Genomic DNA, 18,587 nt, shown 5'->3' with positions numbered 1-18,587 from the left:
TGTTCACCATCACACCCCCAGATCTAGAACCTTACCTGGCATGAAGGAGGAGCTCGTTGAGTAAATAAACATCTCTTGCTTTTTCTTATCTATCTTTCCATCCTCTTTTTTTTTTTTTTCCAAAACAAGAATTCAAAGTAGCTGCTTTCAGCTACAGCCTCAGGCCACATCTTTGTCTTGCATTTTCCTCTTCAACAGCAAGGTATCGGAGTATCCACTGAACTCCTTCAGGAAGGCATGGGTATTCTCATGGGTTAAACTGGCTCCACAGAGGTAAATATACAAGTATCCAGTCAGCTGCCAGATGCAGCACAGAAGGTCAGTAAGTTCAATACTTTTGAAGTTCAACATTTCTGAGTTCCTACCCTGGCTAGGAAGTCTGCCAAATCTTGGGGATACACCTGTGAATGAGCAGACCTGATTTTTATCCTTGTTGAGTTTATTGCCTAGAGAAGGACACAGACAGACGTTCGTTATAGGATAAAGCCCGTGGCAGGGCAAGTAGCTGGTGATAAAAGTCACAGGAGAGACACCTAATACAACAGAACCTAACACTGTTCTTTTGGCAGTCTAGAAGGTTTTCTAAAGGAAGCCGTGTGTGAGTCCTAGAGATAAATACTTCTGAGGCAGTAAGGCACTGGGGAGAACATGTTTCTGAAGAAGGGCTCTAAGTGCAAAGCCTGGAGGCAATGAAAAGCAAAGCTTCTTTGAGATAAACAGTAGTTCACGATGGCACAGACTATACTTGGAATGACAAGAGGTGAAACTGGAGAAACAGGCAAAAATCACACAGAGAAGGAGATCCTAAAACTCACTTAACAGCTGGGTCTGTATCCTGAGGGCACGCTGGCAGACTTTTAGCACGGGAAAGAGATGAACTGATTTGCTTTAGAAATATTTCTCTGGCTTCTAATGGGTGAGATCAAAGGTGGGGAGACCTCAGTGATCCAGGTGAAAGCTTACGATGCTGAAGGCAGACATATTTAGAAAACTATTTAGGTAGCAGAAATGACAAGACTTGGTAATGTGTCTTGATTGAAGCCTTGAATCAAAGAAGAAAACCCAGGAGTTTGTTTGCCACACAGACCTTTAAGCTAGAGACTGAGTTGTTCATTTTTTAGGGACAGTACCACGGTCCTGTAAGGGTCACTGATGGCTCCAGCCATAAGCATACCAGAGTGGGATGCAGCGATGAGACAGCCCTCCCCATCTCTGCAGGCAGCAGGAGGGAGCCAGAGGTGGGCCAGAACAGGATAAATCTCCTCCCAGCCTCACCAAAGGTACATGGAAACACAAGGGTGACCGAGGGCAAAGCTAGGAGCTACTTCTCATCAAGATACCCTGTGTGTGTCCCTACAGCGTTGTGGGAAGGGAAAAGTAGTTTAACAGCTAACTACTCACATAACATTTCTTCTGCGATCTGAATGAGAAGGAAGTCCAAAGGAGAGGAGATACGTATGTATGTACGGCTGATTCATTTCACTGTACAGTAAAAACGAACGTAACACTGTAAAGCAACTATACTCCAATAAAAATTCATTTTTAAAAAGGAATCAGATTTCTAAGGAAAAAAAACCTTCTGCTGTATGAGAGAATCACCTTTTAGCTGAATGTGATCCTTTGTTCTTATTGATCCAAATCCCTTTTCCAGCCTAGAATGCACTCCCCAGTGTCCTTTGTCTTCTAAATTCTACCCCAACTTCAGCACAGTCCCACTCACTCTGACAACATATGCCCAGCACAGAGCACCTGGAAGAGATTACATGAACAGATGCCACGCTTCCTAGGGAAGCTGTTTCCTGTTTGGGGAATGGGAATGTATGGACCTGAAATGAGTCAAAAAATTGTCAAGTGCTGAGAAAATGCAAAGAAAGAAACTACCATGGTGAGGTCTGGCTAATGAATAGGGCTTTTGACTGGATAAATAAGTATCTCATCACTACAGAGAAACATTCCTAAAGTGTTAGTGCTCTGAATTCCTACAGTCTTGGTCTTGGATTTTACTAAGCAAACAAAACTAACCAGGTTTACCATTTTATTTTCCCAAAGAAGTAGTTCCCCAAGTTCTTTCCAATAATTTTTTCATTCCTTTCACTAGTAAAAGCTAGAAGCACTTTGCCAATCCTCCTACCAGTCCTGAAAGACAAGTCATCAAAAATAAACATCACTTCACTAAAAGAAAAAATTAAAACTACTGAATAACAATTAAAAATTTAACTACCTCATAGCAAGGCAAAGCATGGATCACTGTAGAGTAGCTATAATCATATGGCAATCAGGAATTCAAGAAATTCAAGATAAGCCTCAAGCAGGTTGTACCAACCAAGAAAATGTGCTGTTAGCCGAGGAAAATTGACAGTGCATTTTAGACACAACAGAGAGTATGGTGATTGCTTAGATCGTCAACTCAAGGAATTTCCATTAAATCAGAACAAAACTATAAACAATACGCCCCCAAACACACAATATCAGATTAGTGATCTGATATGCTAATTCCAATGAGCAACTGTTAACTCTATTATAATATTTAACATTTGTACAGACTACTTAGACAGGAACATTTCCAAATGACTTAGATGAGAAATCCACCCAAGACTTCAATATGGTGGACTAGATACTCCAAAAAATCTCTCCCAGTATTAAGCCTCTAACAAAGTTTACAGCATTTAAAAGGGAGGCTAAAAAATCCTCAGAGGCCATAAATCAAAAAGAAGTCAGCCGAAATTCAGGAGAAAAGTAAAAAATGCAGGGTGATGATCTTTTTTGTGTCAACTCGCCTTGGCTACAGTCTTATTTATTCAGACAAACACTAATCTGGGTGTTACTGTGAAGGCATTTTGCTGTTGTTGTTTAGTTGCCAAGTCATGTCCAACCTTTAACCCCATACACTGTAGCCACCAGGCTCCTCTGTTCATGGGATTTCCCAGCAAGAATACTGAAGTGGGTTGCCATTTCCTTCTGCAGGGGATCTTCCTGACCCAGGGATCGAACATGGGTCTCCTGCATTAGCAGGCAGATCCTTTACCACTGAGCCAGCTGGGAAGACTGAAGTCATTTTGTAACTGTAATTGAAGTCCATAATCAGTTGAATTTAAGATTATTCTTGATCATCTAGCAGGCTGGATTCAATCAGTCAAAAGACCTTAAAGGCAGAGCTGAGACTTCCCAGATGTAGAAATTCTGTCCATGGACAGGTATTTCAGCCTATGGATGAGAGCAGCAGCCTGCCCTTCCTGCCAGCTGATTCCGGATTTGCCTAGCCAGCCCGCCAGTATCATGTAAACAATTTCTTGCAAGAAACCTCTTAACAGATACTTGCTATTGGTTCTGCTTCCCTGGCTGACCCCTGATAGGTGCATGGAGCTCCCCTATTTCTGCTCTGGAAAGAAGAGGCAAGTTTAAGACCCCCCTACGTGAAAGGCCAGATTAGGATCCATTAAGTGAAAAAGTGAACCCAGAAACAAAGAAACAAGTATGCAAACCTAAACTTGGCTCTCTGAGCTTCAACTCTGAGTAGAGGGCGGGAAACTACTCCTGGAGCTTCTACAGCCACAAACCATAGATTTGGGGCCCAACTTCACAATGGAATATGTGTAAGTTCACCAGTAAGCAGAGAAAGATACCATTCCACATTCACTAGACTGGCAAAATTTATAAATGAGAATATCAAGTATTAGACAGAATATGTAACAATGGGAACTGCTATATTCACTGCTCCTGAACAACTTTGGAAAGCAATTTTACATCTGGTAAAGTCACAGATGTATATATCCTATGAGACATTGCTTTCATTGCATACTAGCTATATGCCCTGGAAAACCCTATGAGCCTGTGTTCTTAAAAAAACATGTACAAGATGATCTGTGCAATATAATGTATAATAGCCCCAAACTGGAAGCAGTTCAGATCCATTCACAGAAGGCCAGTCCAAGTGAAACTCACATAATGTGAGTGTCTATAACAGAAAAAAAAGGAATTACAGCTACATGTCCTGGCACAAACACAACGTGGTGGAACACAAAGTCCAATGCATATATTAAGATTTCATTTCCTTTCATGATCTTACCACGTATTTTAAAGATAAAATCTGGACTGGATCTCTGTCCTAAATCCAGGCTGATGCTCTTCAGACCAAGGTCTAATTCTACCCACAACTGTACCCACAGAATCTTGGCGAGCACCAGACATAAAGTGTTGGTACCCAACAGACACCCAACAGATACTCGTTGACTAAATGAATAGTTTCTGACCATAAAAACACACGCCAGGAACCAGACCCTGTGTTTCCAGCCTAGTATCCTGATGTATGCAACCCCGAAACCTGACTTTACTTCCTTGGACCCCCTTCTGCCATAGATGACCCTGCAACTGTTGTTATCTAACCTGACTCCACTTCCCCAGCTTCCAAAAACCAGACTCTCCCCAGATACTTCCATCTAAGCTCCACTCAAGTCCCAGTATATGTTCCCACCAAAAACCCAGAGAAGGGAGCTTGTCAATGTCAATAAAATGAGGCTTTGAAATTTGCTATAGATTTAATTCCAGCAATCTGTATTTTCCCATCATTTAACATGGAATCCAGAAAGAAGAACAAGAACTTTGACAGGGCTCAGGAAATATAACACTTGAAACAGCAAACAAAACTCGTTAAGAAATTTCAGTTCAAACTGATCAAATTGATAACAAAATAACATCACATTAAAGGTCTGGGTTGGTTTCATTGGGCCATATTAAAAGAGACTGTGAAATCCCCGAGTACCTTTCTATTTGGGAAATAAACATAAGTGAAGGGACACATTTTAGGGGAAAGTGATTCACTTTCTCTCCTGAAGTCCTAGAATACTTTTAAACTACATCTTTTTATTCAATATCAGGGGTGTTCCTGCTCTGAACATTACAAAGATAGAATACTTTCCACAAGAAAAGCTGATCTTTCTCGAGATAATCACAGTAATTCGATCTGGCAGCACCGATCTCCCTAAGCACTAGGTATACCTTAATGTGGGTTAATGACATGGCTAGTGTCAGTGAATTCCAGGGTAACACAGTACAAGATCACTGCAATTACCTGGCTCAGAGAGACCAGCACATTTCAATATGCCAAGATTTTAAAATTCCAGATGTCAAGCATACTTTGAGAATAATTGCCAGCACATTAACTTATTCTGCAGTCTCTAGCTGTCATGTAAATACTGCATTTCGCTTACTGTCTTAGGAAAGGAGATAGTCACAAAGAACTGACACTTCCTCCACATCCAGAAGCCTCACATTTCTTTTCTTCTTTTTATCAGTGTTATGTGGACTGGATGCACTCTACATTCTAGATTCATCTGTGTGGCTACAAGTCACTCTTCATTTCATTTTAATGATTTACTGAATTTCTACTTTGCACCTATACTATGTTATATATACTGTTTGGGGGAGGGAGTTTCTACTCTAATGAAGCTGTGCAAATAGTTGATGGAACAAGATTTATATTCAAGGAAGACTTCAGCCAAAAGAACCTTAGCTGAATTCATTATCTGATAACATGTTGATATTTTTTCAGTTTCTCTTCACATATCATTATCAGCATCATCAAATATTTAAATCTGCCTTGCATATACAGATATGACAAGCTGTCTAGTAATATTCCACATTAATGTGTTATAACATTGCTGATACTGAAAAGCACAGTCTCTAAACTATCTTCTTCTAAGGAATTAAAAAGAGACTAAAAAAAAAATTCAGCATTATTAATACCATATAAATATCATCAACCAATGTTGCAAGGATGTAGGAGATTCCTTTCCCCTTTCCTGTTAAGAATACAGACTTGAGTACAGAGAAGTGAAATGTATAAGGGTACATATTTTCTGGCCACAGAGTGGGGAAGAGAAAACAGATTTGAATAATAACAGGTCACATAAATAAAAAAAAAAATAGAGCAAAACAAACTCCCCCATCCAGTGAGGAGATTAAGTACAATACCCTTTAATCCACAGGTTGGCTCCTTCATCTCTGGGATGCCTCGCCTCTGCCTCCTGTATATGACGTGTGGGTGGTACTCTCCCTCAGCCAGAGGATGCTTTTTGACAGGCTCAATGAAAAAGTCTCCATGTGGTAGATGGAAAAATCCAGTCTGTAAATACATGAAAGACAAAGGTTTTATTTGAATCCATTCTTTATTTGGACAAAGAAAATTCATAAAGTGAAAATTATATAGATAGGATGACCTCTGAAACTCAGAAGACTTTCATAGTCTGCCATTTCATCTCACAGAAGAGCGACACATAAATAATTCAGTGAAATGTGTTCATAGTCATAGTTATTAAATGTTTGAGGGTCATGAGCCCTTTGAGACACTAATGAAAAAAGTGTACATACACACACATAGCCAAAGGTAGCAAACAATTTTTCGAGTTTGTGGATTGCCTTTACCCCTCAAACCCATTGCTGGTTATCTATAAATCTCAAATTAGGAACAGGGCTTCCTGGCTGCTCTGTTATGGAACTTGTAGTTCCTATTTCATGGACATTTTGGGGAAACATTGATCTGTATGTGGGTAGCCCAGCTACATGCTCACATGTGGTTTCATCTTATTTGTTTATTTAGTTTTGACTGCACTAGGTCTACATTGCTGTGTGCCAGCCTTCTCTCATCATGATGAGCAGAGGCTACTTTCTAATTGCAGCATGTGGGCTTCTCATTGCTATGGCTTCTCTCTCTTGTTGCAGAGCATAGGTTCTAGGGTGTGAGGGCTTCAGTAGTTGTGGAGTATGGGCTCTAGGGCTCAGGGTCAATAGCTGTTGTGCACAAGTTTAGTTGCCCCATGGCATGTGAAATCTTTCCGGACCAGGGATCGAACCCACGTCCCCAGCACTGACAGGCAGATTCTCAACCACTGGACCACCAGGCAAGTCCCATGGTGGTTTGACTTGAAGTGTTTAATGCCATTCTGCTCTCAAGGAAACAAAGAAATATAATACTGAGTTCCTGATCTGAGACTTGAGTTTCCAGGAGTCTAAAGCAGGCACTCTCATCTCACAGATGCGGGAATTAGCAATAAGTTGGGAAATGATGGGCAATGAGTAACTCTTTCTGGAGGTCAGGTCTAGAAGAAGGGTAGTATAGCCGACAACTCTGTCTTCTCTTTGTGAAAGTTTCTGAGTGCCCATTTAAGATATTTAGAAGCTGCTTTGCCAATGACCTCCTATGACAGACTTAACGCTCAGGACCTGAATCCTATGTTGATGAAAAAGATGGCTGGCCGCAGACACCCTGTTTGCAGCATCACAGTGGAGTGACCAAGAGTTCAGGCTTTGGAATCAGCCTGTGTTCACATTTCAGCTTCTCCACTTTTTAGCTCTGTGATGTGGGACAGATGATTTGCTCAGTTTGAGCTTTCTCAACTGAAAAATGAGGATAACCAAGGGATGCCATGAAGATTAAATGAGTTAATATACGCAAAGTTCCTAGAAAAGGGTATGGCCTACAGTCTTCTCTGTTTTTAGACTCTTTTCAGATGTCAGATTTCATGCCTTTTCATTGTCTTAGGGTCTCCAGAGTCAACATAACAGTTCAATGAATATTGTTTACAAAAATAAACCTGGAAAGTTTGAGGTGAGGACAACGGTGAACAGGTCCCAAAGTTCAAGGTTGCTCGTCACAGCTCAGCAAGCCGGGGCTGCTCTGCTCCGTAGGTGAGTCTGAAGATAAGCTGAGTGCACCCCCTGTCCTCGCCCCAGGTTAGGAAGCAAAAGGGGTTCCATGAAGGGAAATGCTCTCTGTTGAACAGGCTTTGACTCTGGGGTCTTTTCCAAAATGGTTGCCTCACTGTTGTTGCTGTTCAGTCACTAAATCGTGTCAGACTCTTCGTGACCCCACGGACTGCAGCACACCAGGCTTCCCTGTCCTTCACTATCTTTCAGGGTTTGCTCAAACTCATGTCCACCGAGTCCGTGATGCCATCCAACCATCTCATCCTCTGTCAGCCCCTTCTCCTCCTGCCCTCAATCTTTCCCAGCATCAGGGACTTTTCCAATGAGTCGATTCTTCATACCAGTAATATAACCAGATCTGAATATACAAACCTCACACCTTATTTTGATTACTCACTTTTAAATATCTTTGATAATAAGGAGAATACAAAAAAAAAAAAAATTTACTGACGTCATAAGGACAGCTGTGTGACCTTGAATAGGTCACTCAACCTGTAAAATGTAGATAATGCCTACCACCTCACAGGGCTGTGAGGAGGAGCAAATGAACTGAGGCTTATCAAAGTGCCATGCAAACAGCTTTACAAACGCACAGTGATGATATTTTAACTACCAACTCCAATAGCTGACATCTGATTTCAAATTTGCTCACATTTGCTAACAGTTTTTTTTGTTTTTTTTTTCTCAGCATCTTTCTTTGAGAAAGAAACCTCTGGGACAGGAAGCATTGACAAGGTCCAGACTGTAAAGTAGCTAGAAACAGACTCATGTAGGGCTGAGATTCGGTTTTATTTCTACTCTGAGGCAAAGACCAGGGACATGAAGAGACAGTTGGCCTCTTGCAAATGGAGCTCATTTGTTCCACGGAAATGAAATAGAAGGCAAGGACTCCTCGGGCATGGCTGGTGTGCAGTCCCTTAGTGCAACTTCCATCAATCTAATACTAAAGACTTTGAAGAAAAAAAAAGTAACATCAACAAGAAGGATGTACTGGTATTTCTCCAGCCTCAAATTTTGGACCCAGGTGGTTCAGAAGAAACAGATGGGACTGCAGTTGCGGACACAATAACTGTTTTACAGGCAACATGAATGAAGGTGCCCAAAAGTCAAATGAGCATTTTCTTAACTGCTTCCTTCCATTTGCATTTTTTACACAAGGCCAGTTTTGCCAGCAGGCACCTGGAAATCAGCTACCTCTCCGTCCTAAATACTTCGCAGAAACTGGACCCAGCCCAAGAAAAGCTGTGTGACTCATCAGCTGGAGGGGAGGCAGGACATCTGCTCATAGGAAGGGGGTTGCTGACCTCAGGACCCCATGTATATTGCAGAGAAGGGAATGGACAGGAGAGGAGATGAAGAGATGCGCTGGTTCAGGGGGAGTGAGGTGGGAAGATTTCCCAGCTGAACTCCGCATCTCCCTCGCCCTCCAACATATAAACACAGAGCTTTGCACACCTGGTACCCAAGGGGCCACAGTTCACTGGTCTCTTCTCGTCTAACCAGAGCTGGGTCACGCTGGAAAATCATACACCCTTTGCATTCCAATAGAAGCAAGGACTGGCTCCATGTTCTCCCTGAAGCTAACTACCCAAGAGGACCACTTTCTCCTGTTGCCAGCTTTGGATCTGAATCAGAGAAGGTGCTCTTCTCCTTTATATAATGCTTACCTCATGCATCTTTTTTCAAAAACTTTTTATTTTATATTGCAGTATAGCTGATTAACAATGCTGTGATAGTCTCAGGTGGACAGCAAAGGGACTCAGGCATAAATGTATCTGTTCTCCCCCAAGGTCTTCCCAGGTGGCTCAGATGGTAAAGAATCTGCCCACCAATGCAGGAGACATAGGTTTGATCCCTGGGTCGGGAAGATTCCCTGGAGGGGGAAATGGCAACCCGCTCTAGTATTTTTGCCTGGAGAATCCCATGGACAGAGGAGCCTGATGGTCTACGTTTATGGGGTCACAAAAGAGTTGGACAAGACTTAGCGACTAAACAAACAAAAAATTCTCCCCCAAACTCCTCCAGGCTGCCAGATAACATGAAGCAGTTTTCTGTGCTAAATAGTTAGGTTCTTGTTGGTTATCCACGTTAAATATATCAGTGTGTATGTGTCAAATCTCATGTCTTTGAAGAAGACCGAGAATGGACCTGAAGAAAAAGTATCCAATTCTCTGGGGAATTCTCAGATTCCTGAAAGAACCAGGGCAGGATGAGCCCCTGGCAGAAGCCCAAAGAACACAAGTTTGCCCTTTCACCTCCATTCACCTCTGTCATCTCTTTCTCCTCTCAGCATCCCGGCATGCCTCTCAGTGTCTTTTGGAAATAAACTCACCTCATTGTTCTAAGTTATAAATACCTGCGAATGCTTCCTGAGGCTCTCTTCTAAGAATTATTCTAAATAAACTTTATTTCGAAGCACTATAAACATGCAGAAAAATATAGACATTATAACTGCAACGTCCCATAAAACTTTCACAGAGGAAACACCTAAATTCAGGAAGAGAAGCTTTTCAGTAGCCAAGAAACTTCCTGCTTCGCTTCTCACTCAATATCACCCCCAAAGGTAACCTTATTCTGATTTCTAACACTAATACACTCATTTTAAACCTTGCCTTAATTCTTTACAGGAAGGGTTACTTGATACAAAAAGTAACAATGTTAACTACGTGCTTGTTAAGTCACTTGTCATGTCCGACTCTTTGTGATCCCCTGGACCGTAGCCCATCAGCTCCTCTGTCCATGGGATTCTCCAGGCAAGAATACTGGAGTGAGTTGCCATGCTCTCCTCCAGGGGATCTTCCCGACCCAAGGATCGAACCCATGTCTCTTATGTCTCCTGCATTGGCAGGAGGGTTCTTTACCACTAACGCCACCTGGGAAGCCCCAGTAATGTCTACTAGTTCATTTCAAGTGCTAGAGACTTGGCGGTGGAAGAAATTTAAGGCAGGGAGATGTCTCGAGACCCATTAAATCAGACTCTGCCTACTGCTTTCTCCTCGGCCTCCGATGGTGGGGATGAGAAAAGGGCTGAGCTACCTTGGGGAGAGTCATTTGGCATTGAAACTCTACTGCTCTCTGCTAATGAAGAACAGGGGTAGGACCTTCAGAATCTTTAGGACCAATTTCTTTTTCCTAGTCTTCCACTGAGGACAGTTGCCTACAACCTCTGCTCCTTCTCTTCAACTCCCATCAAAGTATTAGTCATCTGGATGTATTTGATGTTATACTTCAGTTTGTGCAATGATTTTGCGTCCAGCAGCAAACTGGCAGTGTGAAATTTGTGAATAGACTGTTCTAGAATTGCAAAGCCAGGAGGCCTTGAAGAGTCACCTGGTCTAGGCTGTCATGCCTTCAGCTTTTACCACAGGTAAAAACAGTAGGCTGAAGAATAAAAACAATAGTATTGTAAAAGACATGGGGGAACTTATCAAACCAGTTCCGACACTCAGCACTCAAGGTCCTGTGTTGCACAAGTCAAGGGGGTGATATTCACATAGTGAGTGGAGCCCCCTGGAGGTGTGCAATGGAGCATTGTCACTAAAACTCATTAGCCTGTCCTGGAAAGAAATTCCTGTTCATTTGAAAATGTCAGAAGTTACCAGACCAATTTATTTCTTTCCATGGTGATGAAGACAAGAAGATGAACATATTCTGAAATCAAGAACAGAAAAAAGTTGATTTGGGATAAAGATGTATGCAAGACACTCAATTATAGTACATAGATCACTGGGAAAGATATCACCTGTGGCCCACTATATACACAGGAAAGAAGATAAAATCAGACCCCCCAAATCACCCTTCTTGATGATCAATCTGTACCTGTCACATGGCCAGCCCAGGGCTAAGATGCCTAAGAGGGGCAGTGACCCCTGCCCTCAAGGTTTATAACCTAGCCAGGAAGACAAGACTGACTTCCAAAAAATAGCAGAAAGGAAAAAAGCAAAGACCTAGAATTTTTGTGTTGAAAAAGGGTGTAGTGCTCACATGTCCCAAGAGGTTGGCCCATGACCTCTGGGCCTAGAGGCGAGCCCTTAAGTCCTGTATCACAGTCCCTTCCCAACCAAACACAGCATCCTTGTAGAAGGTGGGGGATGCATCTCCCTAAGTGCCGCAGATTCCAGTGCTGTGGTCCAGGAGAGGCAAAGGCCACTGAAAGTAAATGCTTTTAGAGGGCATAGACAGAAGACTGAACTATAGTCTCCAATAAACCTGGTCCAGTCCTAAAGCCACATGACAACCTGCCAGAATTATTAACTTTTAATTTTTCTGTTGCTGGGTTGTAAGAGGAAGAACAACTTTCTATCATTTAATACATAGCCAGGAGCTTAAGTCAGAAGTCAGGGGATGACAGAAGCCACAAAACACAGAAATGAGACCACTGGGAAGATTAGTCCAGGAATAACCTCCCCCACCTGCCGTGATGCCAAGAGCTCCCTGACTGGCCCCCATGGAGCCAAAAGGGAGTGTAATTGGTAATGTCACTGATTCACAGATTCTACATATTAGTCTTAGCAGCCTTAGATAAAGCTCAAGCCAGAAACACATATCTGGTTCATCCACCTGTTAGTCACCCTTATGCCAGTCAGGTATTGTTAACAATCAGATCTGGTCTCTACCTCCTAGAACAATGCTGTCAAATAGAACTTCCTGCAATGACAGAGATGTTCTACATCTGCAATGTTCAATTCGATAGCCACTAGCCTCATGTGTCTGCTGAGCACTTGATCTGTGGCTAATGTAACAGTGGAACTGAATTCTTAACTTCATTAAACTCTAATTATTATCTTTAAACAGTCCTAGGCGCTTCCGGGTGGGTGACATTCAGCCGGCCAGTCAGGGCGATGGGCTCTCTGTCCTAGGACCATGGCCCAGTTTGTCTGTAATCTCGTGGAGAAGGCCCCGGTGCTGGTCAACGCTGCTGTGACTTACTCGAAGCTTCGATTGGCCATGTTTTGGTACTATGCCAAGGTTGAGCTGGTTCCTCCAGCCCCTGCTGAGATCCCTACAGCAATTCAGAGCTTGAAAAAAATTATCAACAGTGCTAAAACCAGTAGCTTCAAACAGCTCACTGTTAAGGAAGCTCTACTGAATGGTTTGGTGGCCACTGAGGTGTGGATGTGGTTTTATGTTGGCGAGATCATAGGCAAGCGTGGCATCATTGGCTATGATGTTTGAAGACCAATTTTTAACATGTGATTGTATTTGCTTTATTATTCAAGTGTTCTTGGACCATGTGTGAGCAGACTGCTATTTGAATAAAATAAGATGATGTGTCAGAAAAAATAAATAAATAAATCAACAGCCCTAGGTGATTAATAGCTACCGTGTGTGTGTGTGTGTGTGTGTGTGTGTGTGTGTGTGTGTGTGTGTGTGTGTGTGTGTGTGTGTGTGTGTGTGTGTGTGTGTGTGTGTGTGTGTGTGTGTGTTAGTTGCTCAGTCGTGGCCGACTCCATGATAGTATGGACTGTAGCCTGCCAGGCTCCTCTGTCCATGGGATTCTGAACAGCATATATCTAGAGCGTGGCTGACTAGTGAAGGAAAGGGATCCATACACATTTACATCACACAGTGACAGGTGCTGGAATCAAGGGCAAATCTGAAGACTTGTTTTAAAAACAAGCTGCAAATATGTGACATTTCACTGATCACAGTTTGTTTTCTGTAATCAAGCCAATCAGGAGCCGGCTTAGAAACACCAGAAATGTATGCATTACATACAGACTTCAGAGAATTGAAAGAGGCAACCAGGTATAAAAAATACAACACTTACCAAGGTTAAAATGAATCATCAGAACAATTTGGCAGGACAAGGGCTGTGTGAAGGAGCTGCCACCATCCTGAGGCCAGATCAGAAGGGATATGAAGGTACCAGGAAAAGCCTGGGACTGGGGTTGTGATCAGACAGCATCAAAAGCCCAGCTCTACTTCTAGAACGAGCTGTTCCCATGAGAGCCCTAGAATATCAACCTACAAGTCCTCATACTTCTCTGATGCTCATAAGAGGAAACTGTCCAAACCCTAATATACACAAGATCATATACCAATCACTGGCTGTCAGTTCAGAGGCTAAGTAGTAGAAAAAAATATCCTGTCATTGAAAAATTGACGAGATGGGTTCAAAAAATATATACGATCAAAAAGTTATGATGGTTTAATTGAAAGCACGAGCTACGGTCAAATTGGGCTTCCCACATGGTACTAGTGGTAAAGAACCTGCCTGCCAATGCAGGAGACATAACAGACGCAGGAAGATCCCCTGGAGAAGGGCATGGCAACCCACTCCAGTATTCTTGCCTGGAGAATCCCATGGACAGAGAAGCCTGGTGGGCTACAGTCCACAGGGTCACACAGAGTCCGACACGACTGAAGCAACTTAGCATGCCCAGCACACACGGTCAAACTAGCTAATACGTAGAGCCTCAGTTTTTTCATCTGTAAAATGGGTTAAAATCTATCTTAATTAGCATGGAACTATCACAGACATTTTATATAAAATGCCTAGCAGAAGGCTTGACATACATATGGTAGGTAGTCATAAATGTACAGTAGCTCATTTTATCATAGCATCATCTGCAGTGGACATGAATATAAAGGAGTGACTGAAAGCAGTTATTCTCATGTTCAGCCTTTTGTTTCATCTCTTAGCTGCAAGTTCTCTCGGCTTCAGTTTTCTCATGTGAAAAATATAAATAGTGGTAGTAACTTGCTAATTAGCTTATTAAAAGGTGTCATGTGTATTAAATGAGTTAGTATAAAGTGCTTGGACAAGTGTCAGCACACAGCATGTATCTAATAAATGTGAGTTATTAGTTATTATGATAGTCTAAGGAAAATTCATCCCAGATGCCTGACGTGATGGTTTATATGTCACTGCAACATACTACAAGGTGCCCAGGTTACACATTATTTCTTGAGTCTGTCTGTGAGGGTGTTTCCAGATGTCATTAGCATGTAAATCAGTGGACTCAGTAGACTGTTGTCCCCAGTGTGGGTGGGTATCACTCAATTTCTTCAGAGTCAGATCATCTCTGGCCCTCAGACTGGAGTTGACACCATCAGCTATCCTGGTTGTCAGGCCTTCAGCCACGGACCAAATTATACCATGACTGTCCTGGTTCTCCAGCTTGTAGGTGACAGATTGTGCAATTTCTCAGCCTCCATAATTGTCTGAGCCAGTTCTTCATAATAATTACATTAATTAGGGGAGAATGAGTGATGCCTGGATGTAAATTGAGCTGCCTGGAAAAATTTGAGAGGAGACAGAACTGATAGATTTCTCTTTCTTGCTGTTTGATAGTCTTAGAGCTGGAAGCGATGGTGGAAGACTTCTCAAACTTCACACACCTCTCAGCATGGGAGGCTGGCTTTCAGGGCATGTCTTAGGAATAATCAAGCCCAATTTCCAAACTGGGATTTCTTCAAATGAACCAAGGCTGAAGTCTTCAAGAAACTTAATGTGAGTGTCAGCACATAGTATATACCTAATAAAGTCTCTAGGTCAACAGTGGGAGCCAGATCCGACCTTCCCCCTTCTCCTACTGGAAACAGAATAATCTACAGCAGAATTTGTGTTCCACTAGCAGAAAAGTCTGGGGACAGGGCTGAGTTCAACTCTCAACTCCAGCACGATTAAGCAAGGTAGCTTTACACAAGTAATTTAGTCTCTCTGAGCCTCGGTCTCCTCATCTCTAAAATGGGGATGACAACATATTCTTTGCTGAGGAATTTTGATGGAACAGAGTAAGGTAATTCTTATAAGGCCTTTCTGTCTTCATGGATTCCTTCAAAGTGATGTGCTTGGACTCTTCCCTGGGATTCAATCAATCATTTCCTTATCTTGTTGTTCCGTTGGTAAATCATGTCCAACTCTTTGTGACCCCATGGACGGCAGCATGAAGCCTTCCCTGTCTTTCACTGTCTCCCAGAATTTGCTCAGATTCAGGTACATTGAGTCTGTTATCTGGCAGGCATGGTTAACATGGTTATTTTATGGTTGTCTCAGTTTTGAGTTTCAGAAGAAAACCTTCTGCTTACATAAGGGCAGAAAAGCTGCCTAGTAACTAATTTTCTTCATTTCTTACTTGACAGTATTTGGAACTGAGTACATTTATTCAGTTATAGTTCCCAAGAGCTCTCTCCACAGATTCACTATTTTTCTTATGGAAGATAGACAGATAGGTAGGACAGCCACTCAGCCCAATAAAGTGGATTTTTAGAAATTTAAATGTAACCACCAAAGAGAATGAGGCATCAGATGATCCACTTATTTCTAATTCTACTGTGCAAAAGAACCACATGGAAAGCTTATTAAAAACACATACACTGGGAAGCCTTGTCCAGATATTCTAGTTAGTAAGTTTATTTATTTATTTTAATTTTAATTTTTTTTTTTTTAGTTGTGATATGTGGGATCTAGTTCCCTAACCAGGAACCGAACCCAAACCCCCTGCACTGGGAGTATGGAGTCTTAGCCACTGGACCACCAGGGAAGTCCTAGTTAGTAAGTTTAATGTGATACCCAGGAATCTGCATTTTAGCAAGCACCTTGGGGTTGTTGACAGATAATCCGTGTACTATACCTTGGAAAACACTACACTTTCCCCTTAGGTGGTGCTTGATTGCTTTTTAACTTCTCCCATCAACAAACAGGCATAACACTATGAATATAATGAAATATTCGTAATGACTCTAATCAAACACTAATTCATCTCAATCAAAAGAAGTTTCAGCAATAATGATTGTTGATTGCAGTTTATGAAGAATATTCCCTGAATCTAGGGTATGCAGGGGAGGCCCATAACATTTTGGCAGATCAGGACACTTCAAAGATTAAAAAAAAAAAAGTTTAAATCATTCTAGGAAATAAGTGAATAAATGTTTTGGATTTGAAATGTGAAATAAATGTGAAATCATTTCACAGAATATGCAATCTGAAATAAGCTGGCCTGACACAAATCCTGATGAACCCTACCAAACCTACTATTCTCAAAAATTGAAAAGGGAATTTTTATCACATCTCAAACCATGTGTTCCCAGATAAGCCATCAGAATCAGAAAGATCATCTAAGAGCCTGTAGCAACCAAAAACTCATCAGAACTTCTCTGTCATGCTGTATTCAGGGACAGGCTGGGAGCCTCCTAATTGACAGTTTCACAAAATGGTCTTTCTACCCCATCAGACACCTAAGGTCATTTCTGACTTCTCTTTCTCCCAAAAATCTTCTATCAGAAAAATTTTTATTTCTCAAAATTTCTCTATGTCTTTGCTTTTTTTTTTTTTTTTGGTCTCTCTAAGCAGTAATCCATGTCTGTCAACTCTAGAAAATAAGTCCAACCGAAAGGAAGAGAGAAAAAGAAAAAAAAAAAAAACAGCTAACACCTTGGGCACCCAGGAAACATGTTATTAGGGAGAACAAGTGAAAGCATTGTCTCCCACGGGGAGCAGAAAGCCATTAAGGTAGACTCGGCCAAGATACAGCACTATTTTTTTCATGATGCCCCAGCAGGCCGTCATTCTCATCAGAAACTACCCTAAAGATGCAAAGCCCTCCCTAGGCTGTGGAGAACACGGCCCTAGTCCTGCTTCTCTCACTGTGACAATCCCTGATGGGCAATAATCCCCGATCAGGGAGAGCTCCCACCCATGGAAAGAGCACAGAGCCTGTCAAGACTGTTGCTATGGCCACCAAAGTGATTCTGAGCTGAAACAGAGCATTCCAGGGATGTTTACCAATGGCTCGGGGCCAAAGGGGGATGCCTGCTCTGGTGGCTTGGTGATGCGAGCTGGCAAACCATGAGAGAATTTCATAGCATGTGAATTTCACTAAGTGCCACAGCAGAGAAAGGGAAAAAAATAAAGAGCAGGTCTCGTGTGAGATGCTAGAGACGTGAATGTGAGCATGAGGAAATATTTATATCCTCATTATATTCTAAAATGGAATTAAAGCAAGATTTGCCTTTCCACGGGCTCTTCATGAAAGAGTAAGTCCACACTCATTATCTCCACTTTATATGCCACACCAAAGTCATAACTATAGTGGGACAAACTTATTTTAGTTATTTGTAATCTCCTACTACCCTGTAAGGAGAATGGGTCTGGGTAACTTTAGTACTTTTCAACCAAGGGCAAAAGAAAAAGATCTTTTTTTTTTTCTTTTAGGAAAAAAGAATAGAGTTCTACTATGAAAGTAGAATAGACTTTCACATCCTTGAAGACAACATTTAAGTGGTAGAGGAAGGGAAATAGCAACTGAGGAAGTCTTAAACAACTGTGTTTAAGAGAGAAGGGACAAGTTGGGAGTCCCAGAAATAATCCAGATGTAGACAAAGTGGCACCTGGAGAAGCAGAGGCTGGAAAGGAGAAAAAAAAGCCCACAGGAGAATATGTATCAGCCAGTGGTCAATGAGAAAGACATGCAAAATGAAAACGAGGATTTTTGCTAGCATCATAAGAAATGTACAAGGTAAACTCCTGGGTCTCTTCCACCTGCGAAACCTTCAATAAAACAAACACTGTTCTCTAATACTTTTTGTGACTAGAAATGCTGTATTCTCCATCACAGATGGTACAAGAAGAAAAGACGGTCAGTAAATGACACATACGAGGAACCTCTTTTCCTCTTTAGGTAGAGGGTAGAATCATCTGCTTGAGGCCAGCAGGAAAGGTGTCTATAAAACTGCTCTGAAGAATGGGGGAAGCCACCAGCCTTTGATGGAGCCCAGTTGAAGGCTCAGCTGAGACTATGAGCCACTGAAAAGCAAGTCAAAGGAAATGACAAATGGGGCAAATGCAAAAGAGGTCGTGATCAGAAAGAGGAGTATTAAAGTTTAAGCATCTAGAGTTTATAATGTAAGTGTGGTGTGGTAGAATGAATCTAGCCCCCAAA

At 41.9% G+C, this 18,587-nt stretch overlaps 2 protein-coding genes across 4 annotated transcripts in view; one reads left to right on the top strand and one right to left on the bottom strand.

Annotated features, from left to right (window-relative positions):
• Window positions 1-18,587, bottom strand: part of ADAMTS12 (ADAM metallopeptidase with thrombospondin type 1 motif 12) — a 378,886-nt gene that overhangs the window by 236,339 nt on the left and 123,960 nt on the right. For all 3 annotated transcript variants that reach the window (XM_043488507.1, XM_043488506.1, XM_043488508.1), the window contains exon 3: window positions 5,971-6,121. In XM_043488507.1, the coding sequence (XP_043344442.1) occupies window positions 5,971-6,121 (151 nt within the window). The remainder of the gene's footprint in view (window positions 1-5,970; window positions 6,122-18,587) is intronic.
• On the top strand, window positions 12,565-12,944 carry LOC122454212 (ATP synthase subunit g, mitochondrial-like). The gene has a single exon (XM_043488510.1). The coding sequence runs from the start codon at window positions 12,565-12,567 to the stop codon at window positions 12,874-12,876; it is 312 nt and encodes a 103-aa protein (XP_043344445.1). The 3' UTR covers window positions 12,877-12,944.

The sequence above is a fragment of the Cervus canadensis genome, chromosome 16 (assembly GCF_019320065.1).
Source record: "Cervus canadensis isolate Bull #8, Minnesota chromosome 16, ASM1932006v1, whole genome shotgun sequence".
Classification (NCBI taxonomy): domain Eukaryota; kingdom Metazoa; phylum Chordata; class Mammalia; order Artiodactyla; family Cervidae; genus Cervus; species Cervus canadensis.
The sequence above is the reverse complement of the archived record's forward strand: the minus strand, read 5'-3'. Positions and strand labels throughout refer to the sequence as shown.

What these genes read in the sequence shown, in the direction of transcription:
- LOC122454212 (XM_043488510.1), top strand. Translation starts at nt 12,565, where the DNA reads ATGGCCCAGTTTGTCTGTAATCTCGTGGAGAAGGCCCCGGTGCTGGTC.